Raw genomic sequence first — 22,591 nt, 5'->3', positions numbered from 1 at the left:
ACTCCTCAGCCCAGATCAATTACTCGGCTAATTTTTAACTTAGTCCCAGGAATGATTTAAGATTAATCCTGCCCCTGTCTCATTAACACTATTAGATGGAATTTAGTTATCATCTTCTTTCCTGGTGATGTAGACATTAGACATAGTATACTAGTCTAGAATACTAGCAATGTGTTAAGCTATTCCTTGAGCTCTAACCTGGAAAAATCAATTTGTTATGCATGCTCAAGAAAAATCAATAGGTGTTTTGATGAGTGTGTAGATGATTCTTTGAACTCTATAATGACAGAGGACTCGTTGAATAAGACAGTCTGTACAAGGCAGAATCTAAAGTTTATCAATTAGTCTTCTTGATTATTCTCAAATCGTTTAGCCAAGATATTCTTATGTCTGATTAAAACTTTATTAAACTTTTATCTTTTAATAAAGCTCATGAAAACTCAAGTAGCCACCTACTTACTGTATTGATATCCCCTTACGTTTGAGTTATTATCTTCTGAATGTAATTTCCTTGTAGAAAAAAAATAAGCTAATTATTCATTTTGTGACATTATACTAATTAAAATTAAATTATTCAAAATGTAAAAATAGTCACCTTTTTTCACCTATGGTGAATTAGTTCTAGGACCCCCCCCCCCCAAGGATAATGAAATCTGTGAACACTCAAGATACTTATATAAAATGTTACAGTAATTTTATACAACTTACATATATCCTGTTTATACAAAATGATTTTTACTTATAATATCTACTACAATGTAAATGCTATGTAAATTGTTTCTTCAATTTGTGAATTGATGAGATTGTAGCAACTGCTGCTTATGTTAAGAGAATTTACTTAACATGTCTTTTATTAAGACACACTGTGCTAAATTCTAACACAGTTAACATTTTTCCCATGGGGAATGAAAAAATAAGAAGATGGTAGACTGTGATTTGTTTATGAAAAGAGGATTGGAAAGCCTGGGAAAAAATAAAGAGAACTCATAAAAGAAACAGACCTTGTTACTCTAGATCACTTTGACAGTACTCCACAAACTTAACAATAAGATCTCTATTTTGACTTTTAAATGCCTGGCTTTGGCCGGAAAAAACAACAAAAAATAAACAAATTAAAAAAAGGGCAAGTAGGGTCTGAAGAAGAGCTATTCTTTGGATTATAAATTTTAACTTTACTATCTATGGAAATTAAAACCCAAATAAATTACTCATAAGGTAATGAAGAGTGGCTTCCATACCCTAGTTTTGAGGAAATAGTTTTATTTTCTTTTATCTTTATATACTTAACCTGTGATCACGAACTCAATTCAATTTACCCATGGCTTTGCCCACCATGTTGACCGATAAGGAGGCACACAAGACAGACGAAGGGACACAGTTGCATAGAAGCCAATTCCTCTGATCCATATGACCAGACACCTACCTCAGTTCTTCACCTGCTCTGTCTGGCATCCTATTTCTTATGGTTTGTCCTTTTTGTTTATCAGGGATTGTTGGCTTTCATATCATCAAGAAATAGAAAGGACAAAGTCTCGCTTAAAGGAGATCCACATGACAAAGAACTGAAGAAGAAAAAGGGGAACCTGGGGCAGGAACTCTGAAATGAGCAAGCATGTAGTTTTCTTGTAGAGAGATTCTAACTCGTGATGCCAACAGAACTTTCTTGAGTCCTGTACCAGAGATTTAAATTTCTACTACAAATGAAACTACTAATAGGCATTCCCTGAAAGCACTTTCCCGCCAGTGCAGGCTACAGATCTCCCTCCACATCTTGTCTCGAATTTCCTTCTTTTCTCATTTCCTCTATACAAACATGACTATTGGTAAACATTCTGGGTCATTCCATTTGAATGAGAAAACTTCCTCTTAATTCACATATCCAAAGTTACATATCAAGTAAGTGATGAGATGTTTAAATATCTGGCCCACAATTTTTCAATTTTTTTTTTCTGAATACTGTGTTGGTCCCAATGAGAAGGGTAGTATGAAAAAAAAAATATTCTGGACCAGGTATTTAAAAATAACATCATTAGTGGGTATGTAATCTTGGATAAATCTCTTGATTATAAACCCTTCTGTCCTTATCCTTAAAATAAAGTAACATCCATGTTACATTTCAATCATGTTACCAGGATAAAATGATGTCATATTTGTGAAATGTTTTGGGCATGGTCATTGATTATATTTAGAGATTGTTTCCACCAAATTCAGCTGTGATAATTTACACTTTGCTGATTAACATTCCTCATGGATATTCTTCTTGCTTATGAGACCCAAATGAAAGTATATTTATTTTCAAGTGATACATGTTTATTATAAAAATGTTAGAATGTCATGCATTCAAATGAAGATCAAATGTAATGTCATAACCAAAAAAATAATAACTAATTGAATAGTGACCTTTACATTTTAATTTTATATAGCATGTGTCAATATTCTTATTTGTATATGTGTATTTCTTTCAGCCACTTTTGTGTCACTCGTTAATATATTCTATGTATATTCCTATTTCCCAGTTCCATTTCACTTCCTCAGGTGTGAATTTCATCATTTGATATTGGTTATGTCTCATTAAACATGTAGCACTATGCCTTGGGTAGAAGAAATAATAAATGAGCTTTATTCATAAAACAAATTAAAGCACTTTGTCTAAATATAAAATTAAGTTAAGGTGCTTCGTCTGAACATACTTAAGACAGAACTTTCTTCCTCAAAGATTACTCTGTGTTCTTACAGATGAATTGAAGCCATAATATATAACACTGATTTCTTTTTCTTTTTCCTTTCTTCCTTTCCGTTTTAGTTCGTTGCCCAGCCCAACTGCCAACAGCTCCTTGCATCTCGCTGGTACGATGAGTTCCCAGGCTGGAGAAGAAGACACTGGGCAGTGAAGATGGTGACATGTTTCATAATAGGACTTCTTTTTCCCGTCTTCTCTGTGTGCTACCTGATAGCTCCTAAAAGCCCACTTGGACTGTTCATCAGAAAGCCATTTATCAAGTTTATCTGCCACACAGCCTCCTATTTGACTTTTTTGTTCCTGCTGCTGCTTGCCTCTCAGCACATCGACAGGTCAGACTTGAACAGGCAAGGTCCACCACCAACCATCGTCGAGTGGATGATATTACCGTGGGTCCTGGGTAAATGTGTTACTATAGAAAATATAATACAAACATGTTACTGCCATGGAATTTTGTTGCTCAGAAAATAATATTCATTAGTATTTGGCACATAGGCATGTTTAAGATAGGTTCTGACCATGGTAGCTCCAAGACTTAACCCCCAAAACTAAAGAAATAATTTGCAAGCTGTGGTGGACCTGCTCCCAAATGAAAGGTAACCGTAAGCTTTAACATTCCAGATTTTAATGACTTCATACCCCACAAATTGATTCTCTGGATTTGCTTGTTTGTTTGTTTGTCTTTTAAATCTTTCAACGTTTCTCATTGACCATATACAATCATTTTGATTTTCTTGATAGATACACCTTCTAAAAGATAAGTATAAGCCACCCTGAAGAATTAGTGGTTCTATACATAAAGAACAGCAAACATTTTATAAAATCAGTCTATTTAAGTTCATCTTTGAAATGTCTATTTTCAGTCAGAATAATAGAAAATGAAACTACAAAACATGTTCCAACTTTCTGTGTTCTCATCATAGAAAGAAAATTATTTTAGATCCTCTTCAAATCATAGTACAGTAGAACTTCTTATTTAATGAAAACTTTGTCTTCCTTTCTCCTTGTTATTGTAGCCATGGTTAAAATTTACATTTTAATTGTTCTTTTCTCTATCCTATTGTGGTTTGCTGAGAAACACTTTCTCAAGTTAGCTCATCAGTTTTAACTTTTCTGGTATCCCTTTCATCTCATTAGAAAACATATGACAAATTTTATGATTTGTACTCTCAGAAGATCAGTTTGGGTTACCTTTAGAGTTTCTGAGAAATCTCTAAACTGAGGAAAATACAGGAAAAGAGTAGACATGTCTGAACCTGAAATACATCCACTTTTCAATTTGAAAGATTATAGATACTCTAATGGCAATAAGAAAAGCTCACAATGACAAGATTTGATGTTTTACATAATACTAATATTAGGAAAACTACAAGTGAACTGCAAAGTAGGTTCTAATTAATATGGAGTATGTAAAGTGTGATCTTTCTTTAACTAGATGGAAAGGTTAGATCATCTCTATGTATCCCTTTGAATAAAATAGTTATGAAATTGCATTTAATATTAAAGATACACTGCTTTGCCTGTTGCCACCTAAATTAAGTATCTCACATGAGAAATATATTTCTTAGGTGTTTTCTTCATGGAAAATTTCTTTGGAGCAATTTCTACAGAAAAGTTTAGGAGGTTATATTTCCTATTATGGAAAATCCAGGGTTTGGGGTGATGTGCATTGAATGTATGCATATCCTAATGTCCCAAAAGGAATACAGAACATTTCTATTAGAAAAATATTATAGATGCAATACAGCATAAGCCAATGTAGCATTTCTAGTCTTAGTTCAATCAATGAAATTGTATTAAGTTCTGTCTTCACAGTAAATGCAGTACAGGATGATTGTAATGTGAAAGAAAACAACAAAAACAAGCAAAAAAAAAAAAAGTCCTTAGCTTTATAAGGCTTAAATTTTACTAGAGGAAGTGAGTAATAAATACATTCATGATTGTAATGACAGGAAATGATAAATAATGTTAAAAATAGGAGTTTCAATTTTTTTTTTTTTCTGGGGATTGAACCCGGGGCTTTGTGCATGAGAAGCAAGCACTCTACCAACTGAGCCACATCCCCAGCCCACGTTCTGAACTTTGTATAATTTCAATCTGTACAATTAAAAGTCATTGACAATTTTTTTAAAAAATATCATTGGCTGCCTCCTAAATGCAAAATTTGTAACAGAATATTCCTTGAAAATTGGCTGAAAGAAAGCATATCTAAACCACAGCTCCATGATTAAATAAGACATAGATCTAATTGTAAGAATTTTAGTTGCAGCAGAATAATATCTGCTAAAGACAGGTTTTTCTCAAGATATTCTGACTGCAGGGAGCTGAATTATCTGAGAATTTTTCAGAAGAAAAGTTATTTCCTAGAATTAGAAAAATATACATGTGAATGATTATCTTGCTTACACAACAGGTTATGAGAAAAAGCGTGTTTATGTATCAAGTAGATTTGTCAAAATAGTTGTATTGTTCAGCAAGTCTGGGGAATGTTGAGTGCCTCATAACCAAGACTTGAGTTCTAAGTGCTTTAATAGACCCATGACTATAAGGGTTATGCTTATGTGATTGGGTTATTATGGGAAAATATGCACCAGGCTCTACCACTAAGAAACCATTAAATCATGGACAGTCACAGACTCTTGGGATTTTCAATGTCTTCATAAGAATAATGAAAGATTTAGAGTGGATGACATCCACTCTAAATTCCACTAATTCAAAGTTCCACTAATTCTTATCATTTTGTCTGTTGAGCTCCCATTAATAAAGAAAGAAAATTGGTCTTTATTGGGACAGGGAGTGCAAAAGACATTGGGTTAGAAATGAATTAATCCTCTATATTTTCTTACTCAGTCCTTCTTTCAGATAATATAAATGGTCACAGGTTTCAATTACTTAACAGAACATTTCATAGTTCAGCCACTGTAAGGTTCTAGATTTATGATCACAAGACTGAATGACTTCTAGAAACTGACCCCACTGTGCTTATTTTCACAAGGAGAGCTTGGAACCTGGTTGATGGGTTTTCCTCACATATTTTTGAACTGGTTTAATTTTTCAACTTGTGCCACCTCTGTGAACCATTTCGTGTAAAGTAATAATTTTTTTTTGGTACTAAATTTACTTTTCCTCAATTTCAGAGGCTGTTTCCCAGACCTATGATATCTTATTTTAAGAAAAATGTGTATCTTTAGGCCTCCATTTTCTTTATCCAACAAAAAGACTTTTTTTTTTTACTCGCTTTACATTTGTATGTCATTAAGTTTTCACTTTTTTGAACAGAAAAGTTCTCTAATTTTAAAGTCTACCCATTACAATTATTTTTTTCTTTCAAGAAATATGATTTGCTGAGGGGATTTCTGCTATTTTATACACTTTGCTGTTTCACCCATAAGAACTGTTCTCAGCCTTGTGAATCTAGATATCTTGCTATTTAGTACAATGGTAGAATAATGTTTCTATGTTATTTTAACCTCTATTATTGATGTTCAATATTGGGCTGCTGAAACTGTGATCTACTGAGTAATATAGCTTTATATAAGCCCTTAATGTATACAAGGTTATATTTTTAGCATATAATGTGAGGGATGTGAGAGGCATAGAATATTCATATGAGAAATTCCTTTTTACAAAAATCTACATGCAAACTAGATAAAGCATGTTATATGTACAATGTGTGCTACAAGAATTCATCTGAATTATAGTTGCAGTTTTATCACAGGTGGGGGTTGTTTATTTCTGGGGATAATATGGAATGAGATATGACAAAGAAAATACATTTGGATCTTAGTTTTCAGGCCTTCCCAAAACCCATTTTGAATTTTTCCTCAGAATTCATTGTAACTAAATTTTAAAAAACAAATTTGTGTCAGAACTTATTTTCTTACACCAAAAAGTGTGTATTTGTATAAATTTTCCACCTGTAAACTTAAGTAATTAACTTAGAAAAAATTATGAAATTGATTATATCCTTCCTAAAAGAACTTTAATGGAGTGGTCACACTAATAAAGCAGAAATGTTTCTTTCCCCACAAGAAAACAGAATAGCCACCAAAGTGCACATTGACTTTAAAGCATGCCACAACTAAACAATATGTAAATCTGTGCGTATTGAACATAGTGACAGAAAAGATCAACTGAGGGAAAGACAGAAGAGATCTAAGCTCTGTTAAAATAGCTTCTATCAAATTTTAGGCATAAAGTAAGAAGTGCTCATAATTCTCAGATTATCCATCTTGTCTCTAATACATACATATCTAGCAATTTCTCTTTAGCAACATTGGCTTCTCATTTCCATGCTGTATTTTATGTTTTGTGTTTTAAAAGGTTGATATTAATAAGTCTGAAAAGTTCAACAAGGTCTGCCAAATGAAGATGTGGAATGAAAAATGATGATCAAATTCTCATTTAGACATTCATAGGGAGGGAAAAAAAATCCTGTACATTATCCCCTTCTTGTGACCATTTTTATTTTTACTGGTGCTGGGATGTAAACCCAGGACCTCACACATGCTGAATCTGTGTTCCATTGCTGAGTCACACACCTAGGCACCTGTATGTTCATCTTCTGTGCAATAGTCATGAATATGGTGTGGCTTTAAGGATTCATATTTTCATCCCCACCCTTGAATCACCAAGCCCCTTCTAGAGCTGAAAAGATACTTCTTTAATGATAACAAACTAGCCTATAACTTATTCTTTCTCTCCGACTTAGCATAGGGCTCAAACAATCTCAGGAAACTGGATGCAGAAACGTGTAGTCTAAAACACAGCTGTCGAACATCTAGTTTTTAATTTAAAAGGAGTATTTTCATTTTCAAAGGAATCAGATAGCCATTGCAGAATGAGAGATAATTCTTACATCCCTATTTAACTGTGGGAGAAAATATTTATTTTAAGGTTATCTTGATGGGGTTCTCAACACTAACACAGAAAAATCTCACACAATATATCATTTATAAATCTTTATTTCTGTGGATCTATTAGTACTCACTAAGTGCCTTCTTTATTGGAGAGAAAGTTAATTATTTTAGATTGTGGCAATGCAATACCAATCTAATACAAGGAATCTGAAATCTATAGACCCTCAGAAAATGTTTGGCAGCATGGTTCAGAGGGTTCAAGGAAGAAGAGAAAAGATAGAACAAGAGGATCAAAAACCAGAAAAAGCAGGGTCAAAGTGAAAGAGGAGAGGAACACTTAGATTGGTTTTCATTAGTTTAAAATAACAATAGGCGTTTCAGTGATAGTGGTAATAATAGCAGAATCGATTTTTCCCTCCTCCACCTTACAGTGTGTTACATCCACATATCAGAGACAACATTTGGCCTTTGATTTTTGGGGATTAGTTTATTTTGCCTAGCATAAGAGTCTCCAGTTCCATCCATTTACTGGCAAATGCCACAATTTTATTCTTCTTTATGACTGAGTAATATTTCATTGGGTATATATATATATATACCACATTTTCTTTATCCATTCATCTATTGGAGTGCCCCTAAAAGTTTAGGCAGAAGGCTGAATGATTTAAATTCATGTTCTGTGAACTTTACAGTAACTCTACTCCATTTAACCATGATAAATAATAATAATAATTAAAATAATATATCATTTCGCAGAGAGAAAGCAGGCTTTGAGAAGCTAGATCCCTTGTGCAGCATTAAACACCTAGCAAGTGGGAGATGCTAGATTCAAACCCAGAGTTAGAGTTTTTGTCCTCTAGGAAACACTGACCCAGAAATGGTAGAGAAAAAATTATAGGACCTCAAACTGCCCAGGAACCTAAATCTCTATATTTACCCTTCTCTGCCTCTGTTTTCCCACCCTAGATCTTTACACAGATGAAATTTGACAGTCTATAAATTTATTAAAGGTGTAACACGCTAACATGCACATCTGATATAATTTAACATTGAATATCATATTTGTCAACACCAAACTTATCACAACCACCACCTTCATATCCCCACTGGGTCATTACTACGCCCTCTCTGGTCTAAAACACAGTGTGTATGACTAATATAGAAAGGAACAAGCTACACCAAGTAAGAAGGAAGGAAGTCCTCTGATATGACTTTGAGGTGTTTCCTTTTTGGTTCCCATGTTTCAGTTGCTGAGACTTAGGTTTGAATTTCCTTGCTTCCAATGTTATTAATGTTTTAGTGTTGTATTAATGTATGTATGTGTGTGTGTGTAAGGGAAAATGTAAAGAGATAAATACATATTGTACATATTTGTCTTTAAAATATTCAGAAGTAATCTTCACAGCAAAAAATTAGCATTCACTCATTTGAAAATGTATATTAAACAGCTGCTGTTACTCATTGAAAAGGCGACTTCAGCAAAAACATGGAGAAATGTTTGTCCATTATTTTCCCATTGACACAAGTATCCTACCACTTGGTTTTCTTGGAAAATTTTTAATTAAACAGAAATCCTATAAACAGAATGCTACCACAGTGATACGAATTTCCCATTTGATTTTTAAATAACTATATTTAGGTCAGAAGCTATCAGATACTCCAGAATGCTCAAGTTCTACATTCTAATCATGATCTAAAACTAACATAGCATCCTTTCTTAGAAAACTTTGAAAATATGTATTTCCTGAATTGTGTATCCCTACATTTTTTCTCTAATGCTAAAATAATTGTGTTAAAGCCATACTGGTTCAAAGGTTTTTAAATGTCGTCAAACTAAGAATATTTAAGCATTCGCTGCCCCCATCAAATTGGTGGTTCTTTAAGTATGGTCTGCTGACCAAAATCATAATCACTGTGGATTCTTACAAGAAATTAAGGTTTTAAATGATCATCATGGTTGGCTGATTCAGAAATTGCAGAGGTACTTAAACATTCAAGATGGAGAAATGATTCTGGAAGTCAAGTTTTATGCAAATTTCATACTCATGAAATAGTTTTACTAAGAAGTCCCAACTTATTAGAATCTAAACCTCAAACCACTCTCCTCAGTTAACCTCCTCCAACCACTCTCCTCAGTTAACCTCTAATCTAATATCTTTTCCCTGTTCTTTAATGATATCACAATTAGATAACAGTTTCCTGATACTGAGTTATTAAAAAGCAGACCCAGTTTAGTTCAAATCAGTTTAAAGATTTTCTCTTTGAAGCAAATCCAGACCCATTGCTTAAAGGACCTGGGTTGTCCATCTTTCCTCATTCTCCAACACTGGGAAGGAAGGAGGGATGCAGGGGTTTTCTCAGTTTGAATGGTTTTAGTGAAGAGGGATAACAGGAGAAGTCAAACATCTACATGACTTAAATGGTACTGGGGTCACAGATATTTCTTGAGTGCCCCTCACCTCTGGAAATTACCAAGTAGCCTGAGTGACAGACTTTGACATGCTGACTCTCCTGAGTTGGATGAAGGACCTGTAAAGAGTCCTATCTTGCCTCCACACTGCATGATTCTCAGAATCAGATTCAAACTCTGACATCTTTCAGTTCCTCAACTCCTATGAGGAGAAATCAGTTCTATTGCAGTCCTGTGGCCCTAACACATTGCTCTGGGTTACTGGAGACATGGCTCACACTCAGCCTACTCTTCTAACATGCACTGACTCAGATAACAAGGAACCTTGCCACATCAAATGGCAAGAGGTTCAACTGTTCTGCAGCTGAACCCCACTATTCCGCAATCTTCCCTTATGATCTAGATCCAGGAAGAGATAAGCAAGCCCGTTGCCCAAGTAGACACTCCAGAAAGAAATAAGACACCATTTTCTCCTCAAAATCTGTAGACTTGTGGGATTTTCTTGGAGTCTCCTTTGCTTGAGTAGTATTAATAGTATTGGTGAGTAGCCACCTCCTTTTCTCTCTGATATTTATTCCCTCATAGTGCAAAAACTGCACTCTCCTGACCTCATGGCTCTCTGACTATCCACCTTCCTACTTCTTCCTCTGCAGAGACCCTGAGGATAAAGGTGGATGGTTGCTCATAGATATGCTCCCAGAGTCTCTAGTAATCTCAGATGGAAAAGCTTGGCTATCATTATCTGTAAACTGTCCTCAGAAAGTGGTTAGTGAGTCCCTTGTCTTCATTTTTGTATAGGCTTTAAACGTGATGCTGAGACCACAGGAGCTGCCCCTTAACTAAATGCTGGTAAGATTTTGGGTGGTTAGGTGAGTGTTGGTACTACATATGATGTGAGTCTCTGCCAAGTAAGAAAACTTACAGAATTGAGATTTCTTCTCGAGCAGAAGCAGGATTCTGACTAGAGACAACTGTTTTATTCCCTGATTTAAGAAACAAAACACAGCAAAATTCTAGCAAGGGGGAATTCTTCGTGTTTTTTTTTTTGTTTGTTTGTTTCTTTTTTTGTTTTTTTAATCTTCATTGATTTGATGCCTCAGCATGGAACTCAGTTTTCTATAAAGAGATTTCAAGGTCAGATCCCTGACTGCTTTGGGGTTTGAATAACAGGCCCTTTGGAGTTGGCCATGGGTGGGAAGGTGACTTGCTCTTTGAGATGGCTGTTTACTATTTGTTTAAGTACCAACAGTAAGGGACGTAAAACAAGAGACCTGTTTGCAGAATTACACATCTTTCACTTGAAATTGGGGCTGTTAAATGTGGCATCTGTGAACTGCCTATTCCTCTCATCCTTTAGCCAGCTTCACAGGACAGGAAAAAATAGAACATTCAAACTGCCCTCAGTGAAAATGTTATGAGAAAGGTACAAAAAAACAAACAAAAACAAAAACAAAAAACAAAAAACAAAAAAAACAGTAAAAGCTTCCAGGCATCCACAAATATTTTTTAAAAGAAAGTCCTCTGACTCATTTGCACTACGATCTTTCCTTCCTTGGTCCCCGCGGTCTTAACATCAATCTATGTAATTAGGACTCCACCACAACGCTGAGAAATCATGTCATCTGCTTATAAACAGCAAAGTGCAATTTTGAAATGTTCCCATTGTGGGAACAGGACACACATTTTGTGACAGCAGCTCCCTCAAGTTTTGTTCTCTTTAGGCTTTTTAGTTGCCATGAATAGTTTACTTATCTGGATGCCTTTATTGGTTAGTTAATAGCACCATCTATTTTTCTAATGGCTTATTTCTTCCAAAATGTTGTACCACCAGAAGAAATGAAACTTTGCATTTCGTTAACATGCTCATAGCCGACAGAAATCAATACCCATCAGACAGGTATAGTATTCACTCTATGAGCTGGTACTCTATGATGGTGCTTAAAACTAAAGATTACAAACCATTACTCAACAAGCACTGAGTGACAGTCTTATCTATAGCTCAAGTTCAGAAAAAGTGATGGAGTGAGTTCCCAATTTCTTCAAGATCTGTTTTTCTTAGTTTCGTGCCTTTTAAAGATCAGAAGTGAGGTAAGACTTTGGGTGGTCAGGAAAATCATATTTAATGCTGCCTCCTTGAACCACAGGAAAAAAAAAACTCTAATATATCGGAATTAAATTGTGTTTCTTGTTAGTTTCCTTAGGAAATCCTAGAGATGATCCAATATAAATGTTCAATTGAAATGCCATTTCCTAGAACCCACCTCATGGAATCACAGTCTTCTCAGTTATTTGGAATTCTCAAGTTAAAATATATTTTATGCTGATACCATAACTGCTTTGTTATAATTCCTTCCCAGTGCCTCTCCTTTGTCCTCTACAGCAATTAGTCGTAGTACATTTTTCCTCTAAAGAATGATTTACAAAATATTTGAAGTTAGTTATTTTGGTGTGGTAAGTCACGTGTGAATTTACAATTTGGTAGAAGCAGGTAGAGTGATAACACAATATATTTGTAAAAGGCATTTACCATAAATGCTCTGACTGTTTAGTAGATACTTTTAAAGATATATTTTATTTATAATACATACAAATATGGAAACAACTGAATCATAAATGCATCAGTATGAAATGAATGTTAGAGATTACCTAGAGAGGTTTCCACTCATTGCCAGAATTTCTTTGAGATAAAAGTGATGGAAGATATTCTAGGATCTAGATTGAAATCTTTACCTTTATTGCAGCTTTAGAGCAACCTCTAATCTCCAAGAAACTTTTTTTTTTTTTAATTTTGGGTCAGAAGTAAAAATGTCCAACTTCTGCTTTCTGGGGCAGACAAGAGCAGATCTGTCTTCTTGTACAGGACAGTTTTTTAATCTCTCATGGAAGCTATTATCATGACCAATTTTAATAAAATTCTGAACTTTATATAAACAGGAAGAGGCAATGCCTGGCAATTTATTCAACTGGGGTAGAAACCTATTTCCTGGAAGTCATATAATCCAAACTTCTCTTTGAAGAGAGATAACGAGACCTAGAGAGATTAGACTGCTAGGCCAAGGTTATAAAGTTGATTGCTACTTCAGTTGACCCTGGCACCTCCCTCGCCTGATACAGCCAGTTCTTATCACTGTGCCCTTCTACTAAAAATTAACTAGAAATGCATTCATCCAGTCAACGACCACACATACACACCTTCTAATCTATATGATTTAGCAGAATTTCATGCAAGACAAAATAAACAAGCTGTTCTCTAACACTTCAAGAATAGGAAAATGTACAAGTATAGTATGTTAGGCAATTCATATTCAATTATGGTTTCTCTGGGCCTTAGTTTTCTTGTGTAAAATGTGGGTGTCAGCTGAATTCTAAGACTATTCCCAGAAGAGAAGGAAAAGGCCTTTCAGATATAGGAGAGGGGAGTGTTTGCTTGTGTGCCAAGTAATTTTTCTCATTGAATAAAATAAATTTGGTTTCCCACTAGTCCTAAAATCCAGAGCATGAATCATGTTCCATTCTAATGTACTCCTTCCTTTGATATAAAGGTGGAGAATATTATCACCCTCATAATTGTTTCTCTACCCTAGCTGAACTCTCATGAGAGATTTATTTATGAAAGGAGCCTCAAGGGAAGAACTAGGGTGTAAATGCCCAATCTAGAACCAAGCAGTGATCTATAGCAGACTTTAAAATAGAACACTAGTTCACCCGAAATCAATTCTCATCTGAGTTATAAATTCAAATGTATCTAAAATTTAAATATTGCATTTCCCTAATGGTTAAAGATGTTGAGCATTTTATCATATATTTATTGGACATTTATACTTCTTTTGAGAACTGTCTATTCATCTAATTTGCCCTTTTTATTGATTGGGTTACTTGCTCTTATGTGTTAATTTTTAAATTCAGTATATATTCTGGATATTTACTCTTTGTCAAATGAATAGCCAGCAAAGATTTTTTTCCTATTCTCTCATGGTCTCTTCACGCTACTGATGGCTTCCTTGACTGTGAAGTAACTTTTTAAGTTGATGTGATTCCTTTTGCTATTAGAGAAATTTGCCAATTCTTGCTATTATTTCCTGAACTATTGGAGTCCTGTGTAGAAAATTGTTGCCTGTATCAGTATCTTGAAGTGTTTTCTTGATGCTTTCTTGTAGGAGTTTCAAAGTTTCTCATCTTACATTAAGGTGTTTGATCTATTTTGAGTTGGTTTTCATATAAAGGTGAGAGATAAGGGTCTAGTTTCAATCTTCTACAGATGAATGTCTAGTTTTCCCAGCATTATTTGTTGAAGAGGTTGCCTTTTCTCCAAAGTATGTTTTTGGCTTCTTTGTGGAAAATCAAATGGCCTTTTATGTGTGAATTTAGTCCTGAATCTTCTTTTCTATTCCATTGGTCTATGTGTTTGTTTTCATCCCAATACTATGTTGTTTTTATTACAATGGTTCTATAGTACATTTCAAAATCAGATATTGTGATGCCTTCAACATTATTGTTTTTGCTCAGGATTGCTTTGGCTATTTGGGAACTTTTGTGCTTCTATATTTTTCAAACATGTAGAAAATGTAAAACATAAGTATAGTAACATATATTACATATAATCAGCATATTATAATATTTATTATTTTTGTTTATTTTTATCTATCCTAATATTCATTTATCAGTATCAGGCTCATAATTTTTACTGCATTCATTCAAATTAAGTTATAGCACTATTTTGGCAGCTGTGCATGTGCAAAGATATAAAATATTGACACATACTGTCATGTAACCACCACCACAAGGGTCAGTAAACTATGACCCCGCAAGGTGTATCTGGCCCCATTGCAGTTTCTCTAGTTTCACTGGAACACAGGCATGGCCATTCATTATTTGCAAAGCCTGAATTATTTATTCCCACACCCTTTATAGAATAAATGAGAATGCTGGTAGTTGTGTATTTTCAATTGAAAAATTTCCTTTCTATTCATATTTTGCTCCAAGTTTTTGTCATGAATGGATGGAGGTTAATTTTGTCAAGTGCTTGTCAAATGTACTTCTGTAGCACTTAATACCTGAAAATGCACATTTGTCTTCTCTTAAGGGTCATTGCAGGAGTTTGGGGTGAGAATGTCAGTTGCTGAGTTGAGTTTGCCTCTTGTTTGGCTGCAGTCAGAGTCAGGTGCCATAACACTTCTGCCTTCAGGGAGAGGGCCATTCTCAGTGTCCCTGCTCCACCCACAACTTTTGACCTTCCTTGCACACCTGTGCCTCCAAGGGTAGTCTCCACACACAGACTTTTGCGCCTCCTCGATGGTTGTCAGCTCCTGCTTGCTGTCTGGTGTTAGCCTGCTCATGGATGGGAAGAGGTAGACTAAGGCAGTCCTCTATGCATTGGGAATGGAGATTCTCAGTGATGCATACCCTGCTTTTCATAGCCGCCAAATGTTTGAGGGCATGTACAGGACAGGGTTTTCTGCCCTTTCCCCAGTGATAGGAAACCTCAAAAGTTATTGGTGTAAACCTGAGACACAGCAGTTTCTTGTCTCTTGTCTTTGCATAGGGCTAAAGTACTTTGCTCTTCAAGAGAGTTATTATGTCTGGTGAGAGCTGTGTGCCTTTTCCACAGAGGCAGCCTCTTTGTCCTTCCAGGCTTGGCTATAATCTTTCTCTTGAGCAGTGGGTGGGCAATGGAAGGAAACTCCTTGCATCTCTCTCCCCAGGGTTCTGTTCTCTCCTGTGAGCCAGCACCCAGCCTTTAGAAGTTAGTTTGAAATCTGCTGCATTCTTCTGACTCTCCTGTATGGTGCCTCTGTACCTAGCTCCTCTACTCTCTGAGCTAAAGGTTCATATCATGGTTCTTTTGGTATGAATGTGCTTTTCTTTGAAATTTATGCCCTGTGATTTCTTCTCTCTCTTATGAATATATGAAAAGTTATGATTTTCATAGATAATGATTTGCTTATTTAATCTTTGCTTTTAACATAGGAGCAATACTCCTACCTTTCTGTATTTTCAGCAGTTAGCAAATTTTATATTAAACATTTTACATTCCAGATTATTATTCTTAAAGATATCTCATTGTTTGCTGAGAGTAACATATTTAAAATACCATATTTATCTTTTAATATTTCCTGATTTTAGATATTTTGACTTTTCTGTCATTATTGGGCTGCAAAGATAGCATTATATATTTTAATAAGGTTATGGAGATAAAATGATAATCTACATTGATATTTTATAAGCACTTCATAGAAAATGAAGCATTGTAAAATAAAATACATTATGTATACAGTATATTTATATTAAAGTGTAACCATAATAAAGGAAAGAGATTTATATTTTCATCAGACTGTTCTTTGAAGCTATTGCTAGATATATTTTGACAAATTATCATGAACATTATTATCTTCCTTTCTCTGAGACCAAAATCAGAGCTCTAAAGGCACTAAATGCATAAAAATGCCAAAAGGATACCTTGATTGTTTAAAACCAATTATGTTTTTTAGATGTACTTTTTTTTAAATTTTGAAGTCATTTTGGCTCAGGAGAAGACTATATCTCAAGGTATTTGCTTACAATAAAATGTTATGACATCTTCCAATAAGAAAAGTATATAGTTACAGTGGAATTACAGTTCAATTAAAACCGTACTTTTATGGATTTGTCAAATAAATAAAAGAAAGTGAAACTGACCTAACTGCATTTGATAGAATTAGTGTCCTGAAAGTCTTTGTCTGGGACTCAAATGTAAAAATAGATGTTATATCTCATGTAACTACCTGGTCTTTTGCAGCTTCACAGTCTATAATTACTAAATTGCATGTCTCTTTCTTCAGTGATTTGATTGAAAAGCATACTTACAATGAACCTTTCTATAATTGCAGGTTTTATATGGGGAGAAATCAAACAGATGTGGGATGGTGGACTTCAAGATTACATCCATGATTGGTGGAATCTAATGGATTTTGTGATGAACTCCTTATATTTAGCAACAATCTCCTTGAAAATTGTTGCATTTGTAAAGGTAACTGTTATTTACATTGTTGGTAAAGTTCAAGTTCTCATGACTAATGATATGCCTTCCACTGCTTTTGATTTTGTTAATAAAGGTGCCGAGGTTTCTATGTGATATGAATCAGCCTATGATTGTATTAATAGAGTTAAAATGCATAGATAATACATAATCTGTAATCACAAAACAAGTCTTAAAAAGCACTTAGAAATTATCATCCAGTTTTCTTGCATTTAACTAAAATAATGCCTCACAATTACACATAGTAGCTACGCTAGTTCCAATTCTTTCCACTTCTAAGGAAATACTACATGAAATACTATTTAATTTTTTTAAACTAAATCTATTTTTATCAGTTATAACTAATAGATAAAACTTCGTAGACAGATCAAAATATTACTCTTTCAAAGCATTGAAATTATTATTTCAGTTTAAACGAATAGAGTTTGATATAATTAGAGCAGAATATAATTCCTTTCTTCTCTTTCCATTCAACATGACAGTGTGCGGAGTCACATACCCGTTACTCCCCCAGATTTTGTACATCAATCTTATCGCCAACCACATAATTTACATAAAACATTTTTGTTCTGCGATAACAATTGGAATTATTTTGTGCTTGGAGGGACTTTTTTCATACCAAAGCATTATCTTCTCCCCCTTCCTGTCTTTTATTTTGCCTCTTTCCTTTCTCCTCCTTTAAAAAAATAATTTATTTCAAAATGATTAGTGAATTGATGTTCAAAAAACAACAAAGAGCTTCTAATTGGGTACTACATGAATAATGCATGCAATTTAATGTTGTGAACTAGAAAATACTAACATGTAAGTGAACTCTTATTCATTTAGTTGGAGTCTTAAAATAGTGGCCTGAGTCTTTGTACCATATTCAGATCTGTTGGGATCGAAATGCTTAAAGTAAGAAAAATCATAATTTTCAGCCTTTGGTCACTTCAAGTGTTACCTCATCAAAATACTAAAAAATACTAAGAAAAATAAATGTCTATCAATTTTATGGAGAGAAAGCTATTTTAAGAATAGGGACATATTTTGGTAATTTTACCTGTGTGCACTGATGCTAATGACCTTGAGCAGTTTATTAAGACAGTAGAAGGTAGTTTCTTATCTAAAGGAAATTTTATACATATGTAGGAGATTACTGGTCTCTTTTTAAGTGCGTACTTGTTCAATCCTCCTTCCTCTACAATGATCCTTAGATGTATCTGCAAAGTCATTTTAGACCTCCTTCTACTAAAAATTAATGTATATGGGGTTTTATTCTGGTTCTCCTGGTTATCACAATATTCTGGGACTATATGACAGTAGCAATTCTTTCCAAGTTCCAGGTACATAAGAATCACCAGGAGGGCTCACTGAAACACAGACTCCGTTTCTTCCTCCCCATATTTAAAATTAGGAATATTAAGACAAGAGTCAAATTTGCATTTCTAACAAATTTTCAGCAATAGTACCCATGTAGATAATCTAAGAAAGCATTTCATTGAACTTTTTGTTCTTTTATTTTAATTTTAAATTTTAATTTACATATAATAATTGTACATATTTAGGAGACAGTGAATTATTTCAACATATGCATACAATATTTATAGAGTAAATCAGGACAATTATTACTTCTATCTCTTTATCATGCATGTTTGGAGACTTCAAGCTCCTCTCTTCCAGTTCTCCACAAATATATATTTTTGTAAACTGTGGACACTTACTGTGGTGTAGAACACCAGAACTTATTTCTCCTATCAAACTCTATTTTGGTTATTATCCCACATCCCTATATCCCCCTACTTCCTACCTTTCCAAGCCTCTCATAATCCTCATTCTACTCTCTTCTACTTTCACTTTCACTTTTTCAACTTTCATATAAGAGTTAAAACATATAATACTTGTCTTTCGGTGTCTGGTTTATTTCACTTAGTATAATATCCTCCAGTTCCATCAAGGTTGCTACAAATGATAAGATTTCATTCATTTTTATGGCTAAGTAATATGCTGTTGTGCATTTACATTGCATTTTATGTATCCATTCATTCGTTGATGGATGCCTCAATTAATTTCATGTGTTTTCTATTGTTAATAGTGTTGCAATAAACATGGGAGTATGCGTATTTCTTTGATATTTTGATTTCATTTCCTTTGAATATATACCCAGAAGTGACCTGACTGGATCATATGGTAGATTTATTTTTAGTTTTTTGAGGGACCACCACAGTATTCTTCATGATGACTATATTAACTACATCCCCACCAGCAGTGTATAAGAGTTCTATTTTGTCTGTATTCTCACCACCAATTTTTTTTTTTTTTTTTGCTTTGTTGATAGTAACAGTTCTGACTGGGGTGAAATAATATCTCATTTGGTTTTGACTTGCATTTCCCTGATAATTAGTAATGTAGAGTATTTTTATGTGCTGTTGTTCATTTGCATTTCTTCTTTTGGTAAATGTCTACTCAGATCATATATCCAGTCTAAAAATTGGATGACTCTTTCGAGTTTAAGGTAGACACCTTGAAGAGCATTATATTATATGATCTCATTTAATAGCTCAAAGAAATGTAGGGTTGAGTCCAAAAGGAACCCATACATTTCTTTCAGAGAATATTTAAACTAAATATATAATATTCACATAGTGTTTACATATAGTGTATATATTTTATTATTTATGAGAACTCTGGTATGTTGTATGAACATGAACAGATACAAACGGTACTTGTGGATTTTTTGCCTCAAGACTTTAAGATATGGGATTTCAATTTACTTAAAATGTCATAAATTCCGCAGAGATCAAATGTATTTTACTATAAAAACTACTACAGGGGAGCTTTATATTTGGAATAAACCCACTCACCCCAAGTGATGAAGAAGGAAAGGTAGCAGAAAAATGTTTACGGGGTAGGATCCAGCAATTACCATAGGTGGAGATGACCTAAGGAGAATGAAAACTTCAGGACATGCTTTAGTCATAGAAGTTCAGCAATGGTTGCAAATATGAATCATGAGGTGTTCTTTGAATGATTTGTACAATGTGTGTGTGTTTGAGTCATGTGGGTATACTTAATGGCATGCACTTCGGAATCACATTTCTTGGACTCGTTCCTTTACTCCATCACTTACTATTTGGGGGACCTTGGATTTGTTTCTTCACCTCTCTTCATCTCATCTATAAAATAAGGAAAATAATAGTTTCAACCTTAGACTTTCAGTAGGAGATGTAAATAAATTGATAAGTACCTGTTACCAGGTAAGCACTAATTGTCAGCTTCTTTTTCTTTTACTCCTGTCTTCCTCATATAGTGAGAGTCCATGAGATAACAATTTACTTTAATTCATTTTAGTTTAAAAAGACTTTGAACTCCTGATTCATACTTGCCTTTATCATGTCTAACAGTTGATTTAACCAATAAGCTTTAATTGGCACTCACTGAGAAATCAGCTTTTGATTTGATTGCTGAGAATGTAAGAATTCCTTAGATATAGGATCTGCCTTTGAGTAGCTCACAGTCAGGTGGGTGAAGGACAAAAGTATATAAATAGCCTCTTTTAATATAATGAAGTCTAGAACAGGGGTAATGATAGCATCAAAAAAGGAATGAAACTTTACTGTAAAGCAGTGTTGGAAGTGTAATGGAATGGAAATATATAAAGGACAGAGAAAGTGAACATCTGTCATACTCATGAACATGCAAGAGCACTGGACAGAGAAAAGGCACAATGTGCATGATTCAAAATAAGTAAAGCAGAGTCCTACATGAGGGAAGATCTTGGAAATGGGGACAGGGAAAGGATGGAAGGTACTATCTACATTGTGATATGAAGTTTAAACTCTACCCTACAGAGGGTGAAAATCCATTAATGATATTCAAACAAAAATTATTCAAATAATGATGAATGCCTGAAATAGAGCAGTAGACCTAGGGTAACTAATAGAAAGTTGGATTTGAGAAAAATATAAGAGGTAAGATCATCAAGATAGGTGATTTATTAATTATGAAGTATGAGGTTGATGAAATCATCTTAATATTGCTCCCTAGTAAATAAAAGACTCACCTATTGTGCTTTAGACAAGATTAGTGAAGAGTCTCAGCTAGGACCTCTGCTGGCATTGTACTGGTTCAACCTGATATCCGAGGGTACATAAATAGGAAAAAAATAAAATCCAATAGCAGGTCTTTTTGGAATCAAACACACACACACACCAAAAAAAAAAAAAAAAAAAAACAAAAAAAAAAAAGTGTCATCCTACAAAGAGAAAACCCTTTCTGTAATTGGGATGTTCAGATGGAGAATCTTTTAGAGTAGGCCTGGCCATAGTGTCCATATGTATTTAATTGGTCCACTGTTTTAGTCTTCTCAAGCTGTCTTCATAAATTTCATACATCGTGTGTTTGAAAAAACAGAAATTTCTTTCCTACAGTTCTGGAGGCTGGAAGTCTAAGAGATAAAGGTGCAAGCATGACTGGTTTCTGCTGAGGGCTCTCTACCTGTGTTATAAATACTCGCCTTCTCCTTGTGTCCTCATATAGCAGGAAGAGAGAAACAGAAAGACAGATCATTCAAGGTATTCAAAGTCTCTTCCTATGAAGACACTAGTCCCATCGTGAGTGCCACACTTTTATGACCTTGTCTAAAACTAATTACATCCAAAAGGTACCATCTCAAAATACCATCACACAGCAAGAACACAACAATTCGGTTGAGGAGAAGCAGTTCATGGCAATCAATCTTCTGTAATTCATCCACTTTGTGTGTGGCGGGGGGGGGGTCTATGATGCACACAAAATATCCTATATTAGTCAGTTTCCATTGCTATAACTAATACCTGAGATAAATTAATAGATAAAGAGAAAAGGTTTATTTTGACTCACAATTTTGAAGGTTTCAGTTAATTATCAATTGACCTGTTGCCTTGAGCTTGTGGTAAGGTGGTGCATTATTACAGAAGCTTAAGGAACAGCAAAACCACTCCCCTCATGGCTAGGAAAGAGAGAGAGAAAGAGAAGGCAGGGTGTGTCCCACAATCCTTTACTAGGGTAGGTTCCTAATGATGTATGTTCTCTCAGTAGGCTCTACAGCTAAAGACTTCACAACCTTTCAATACTGCCACAGACCGGGGACCAAGTCTTTAACACATAGACCTTTTGGGGACCCTCAAGAATCACAGTACAGCATATCCTGCTAACCAAGATCATGGTTAAGTTTGGATTCTGAAACTATAGTTGACATGACTACTGCTTATATCATTTCTTACTCATGTTATTTGGAACAAGTTACTTAATCTGTGCTTCAAAGTTCTTTTCTGTAAAACAATAATAATAATCAGTCCCCAAAGGATATTTTGTAAAGATTAAATCAATAAATTCCATGCCATAGGAAAGAACCTAATATAAGTATCCAGTAGTAGCTTTTAATTTGCATATGCAGTGCAACAGCATCATAATGTGCAAAGACACAGCACAAAAATATATGACTTCAACATGCTCCTCCTTACATGCAGTGTTTGTGGTGCTTCCTTTAGTACTTTGATGTCTTCGCATTTTACAGCTCACAGACTGGATTTTTTTTCTTAAATATA

At 34.4% G+C, this 22,591-nt stretch overlaps 1 protein-coding gene across 6 annotated transcripts in view; it reads left to right on the top strand.

Annotated features, from left to right (window-relative positions):
- Positions 1-22,591, top strand: part of Trpc4 (transient receptor potential cation channel subfamily C member 4) — a 214,897-nt gene that overhangs the window by 161,018 nt on the left and 31,288 nt on the right. For 4 of the 6 annotated variants that reach the window (XM_047553091.1, XM_047553089.1, XM_047553090.1 and 1 more), the window contains 2 exons: positions 2,804-3,140; positions 16,876-17,015. In XM_047553091.1, the coding sequence (XP_047409047.1) occupies positions 2,894-3,140; positions 16,876-17,015 (387 nt within the window). In that variant the 5' untranslated portion in view covers positions 2,804-2,893. Of the gene's footprint in view, positions 1-2,803; positions 3,141-16,875; positions 17,016-22,591 lie in introns of those variants that run through there. The other 2 variants (XM_047553092.1, XM_047553094.1) reach the window with 2 other exon arrangements.

Source organism: Sciurus carolinensis, chromosome 5 (assembly GCF_902686445.1).
Source record: "Sciurus carolinensis chromosome 5, mSciCar1.2, whole genome shotgun sequence".
Lineage (NCBI taxonomy): Eukaryota > Metazoa > Chordata > Mammalia > Rodentia > Sciuridae > Sciurus > Sciurus carolinensis.
Note: the sequence above shows the minus strand (reverse complement) of the source record. Positions and strands in the feature narration are given on the sequence as shown.